The sequence below is a fragment of the Saccostrea echinata genome, unplaced genomic scaffold (genome assembly GCF_033153115.1).
Source record: "Saccostrea echinata isolate AGI-Se365-2 ecotype Australia unplaced genomic scaffold, CSIRO_AGI_Sech_v1 ptg000005l, whole genome shotgun sequence".
NCBI classification, from domain to species: Eukaryota; Metazoa; Mollusca; class Bivalvia; order Ostreida; family Ostreidae; genus Saccostrea; species Saccostrea echinata.
Genome location: NW_026889754.1, coordinates 9,538,255 through 9,540,549, shown reverse-complemented (window position 1 = coordinate 9,540,549; position 2,295 = coordinate 9,538,255). Strand labels below are relative to the sequence as shown.

The window sequence follows — 2,295 nt, the reverse complement described above, 5'->3', positions numbered from 1 at the left end:
AAAAAATTCAACCCTTACAAATACAAACCAAAACAAATTGGGAGAGGTGTGAGAAGTTACAAGTCTTATGTCATTCCACTGAGGCCTCACTCATAGTTAGAATCAGTAGCAAACAGCACTCAAGTGACCCCTGTAGCTGCCGTGGAGGAAAGAGCTAAAGTGGAACATGCCAAGGATGTAAAAGAGGGTGTTCCATTTGTCAAAGTGCAGGGAAGTATAAAAAGGCCACGCACGGAATCTTCGGTCATTCCTTCAAAGAAATTGAAGCCAACAACATCTCAAACTCCGAGGAGAAAACAGGCATCTAAACCCAAACAAAGAAAGACCACCGGAGAAAAGAAAAAACGTCTGTTAAGAAAAAGCGACGAGTGCCAAGCAAGAAAACACCGTCTAGAAAAAAGAAAGAATTTAATATTGACAGCTACAGAAGTATCTTCAAGCTGTAAAAATGGCATTTTTAAGCAGTGATAATAAAGACATAGCACAACCAATGGAACTCTCTCTTTTTGCATCCCCCACAAACCAAGTAGCGGTCGAGAAAGTGTATTTTACAGAAGCAAGACCAATTTCTAGCATAGGAGTGTCTGACACACCCATTGAGATCGTGGTGTCAGGCTCAGGAGCAGAATACATTGATTTAAAAAGGAGTAAATTGTACGTAAAAGCCCGAATTCTGAAAGCAGATGGATCGGCACTAGCAGCAAACGAAGAAACTGGTGTAGTGAACTTACCTCTACAAAGCATGTTCTCCCAAATGGATGTCTACTTGAACAACAAATTGGTCTCTTTCAACACCAATAACTACCCGTGGAAGGCTTATCTCAAAACAATTTTGTTTAGCGGGAAAGACGAACTCAATTCACAAAAACAATCTGAGCTGTTCTTTAAAGACGAGGGAAATCTTGCCGACGGTAATGCATACAATGGAGGCAATGCCGGTCTGATCCTGCGGTATGGTTACACTCAGGAAAGTAAAGTCTTTGAGCTGGAAGGAAACCTGATGGAAGATATCTTTGATATAGATAAATACTTGATAAACGGAGTAGACATCTACATCAAACTCTTTAGATCCAGTGCCCCTTTTGTCATCATGTCTGCCGCTTCTACACCAGCCTACAAGTTAGAATTACAAGACGTCGTGTATAAAGTGGCCAAAGTACGTGTTGATCCAGGTGTTCTGCTGAACCATAGTAAACAGATCGAATCTACCCCTGTGAAGTATACCATTTCAAGAAATGAACTAAAAATGAATACCATACCCAAAGGATCTACCGAGTTTTACTGGGACAATATATTTCCACAGGCAGTACCCGATCGAATCGTGGTGGCTCTGGTGGACCAGAAAGCTGTAAATGGGGATTACACTGCCAACCCCTTTAATTTCGAGCATATGGGATTAACAGATATCGGGATATACGTCAACGGAGAAAGCGTACCCGGAAGACCACTGAAGACGGACTTTACGGCAGGACATTATTCAGCCGCCTATTCTCGTTTATTTGAAGCCTCTGGGAAATGGAACAACGATGCTGGACTAATTATCTCTCGTGATAATTTTGGAAGTGGATACTCACTTTTTGTTTTTACGATAGATCCTTGTGGATTTGGAGAAGAGTATTTAAACCTGATTCGTAGGGGAAACACCAGACTGGAATTGAAATTCAAACAAGCAACAACCAAAGCCGCTAATGTCATTGTATTTGCAACCTTTTCATCTCTACTTGAGGTTGACAAATCACGTAACATCAACTACATTCAACCATGAATTCAACGCAACTGTTAAATATGGTGAAGACAGATCCTTGCTTAAGACGTTACGTAAAAGGTGTATTTGCTAGTAATACATTGCCTCAAAGGGTTACAGAATTTCCAAGCGCCTTTATCGTCAATACACAACCTTTACCATTTCCTGGAGAACACTGGGTGGCAATAATGGTGTACAGTCCATTGCAAACAGAGTTTTTCGACAGTCTTGGAAAATCCCCAGCTGATTACAGTCAAGATATACAAAACTTTGTAAATACGAACAGTGCAGAATGTCGTTTCAAATCCGTTCGACTTCAACCTCGTAATTCTGATTTGTGTGGACTTTATGTATTAGTATTTCTAATTGCAAGATTGTGTTTGAAAAACTCATTCAATCATGTGTATGATTTATTTTCTAATGACAATCAATCTAATGATGACTTTGTAAAAAGTTTTATGCATGAATATTTTATGTATCATTAAAAAATCATGAAAGGTATATACGGGAGTTATTTTTTCCTTGAATAAATATTTATATGTGTGTGACAT

General features: G+C 39.3%; 1 protein-coding gene across 1 annotated transcript; it reads left to right on the top strand.

Moving 5' to 3' along the window:
* The first annotated feature begins 490 nt into the window (after positions 1 to 490).
* LOC133179629 (uncharacterized protein F54H12.2-like) lies at positions 491 to 1,765 on the top strand. The gene has a single exon (XM_061314334.1). The coding sequence runs from the start codon at positions 491 to 493 to the stop codon at positions 1,763 to 1,765; it is 1,275 nt and encodes a 424-aa protein (XP_061170318.1).
* Positions 1,766 to 2,295: the final 530 nt, after the last annotated feature.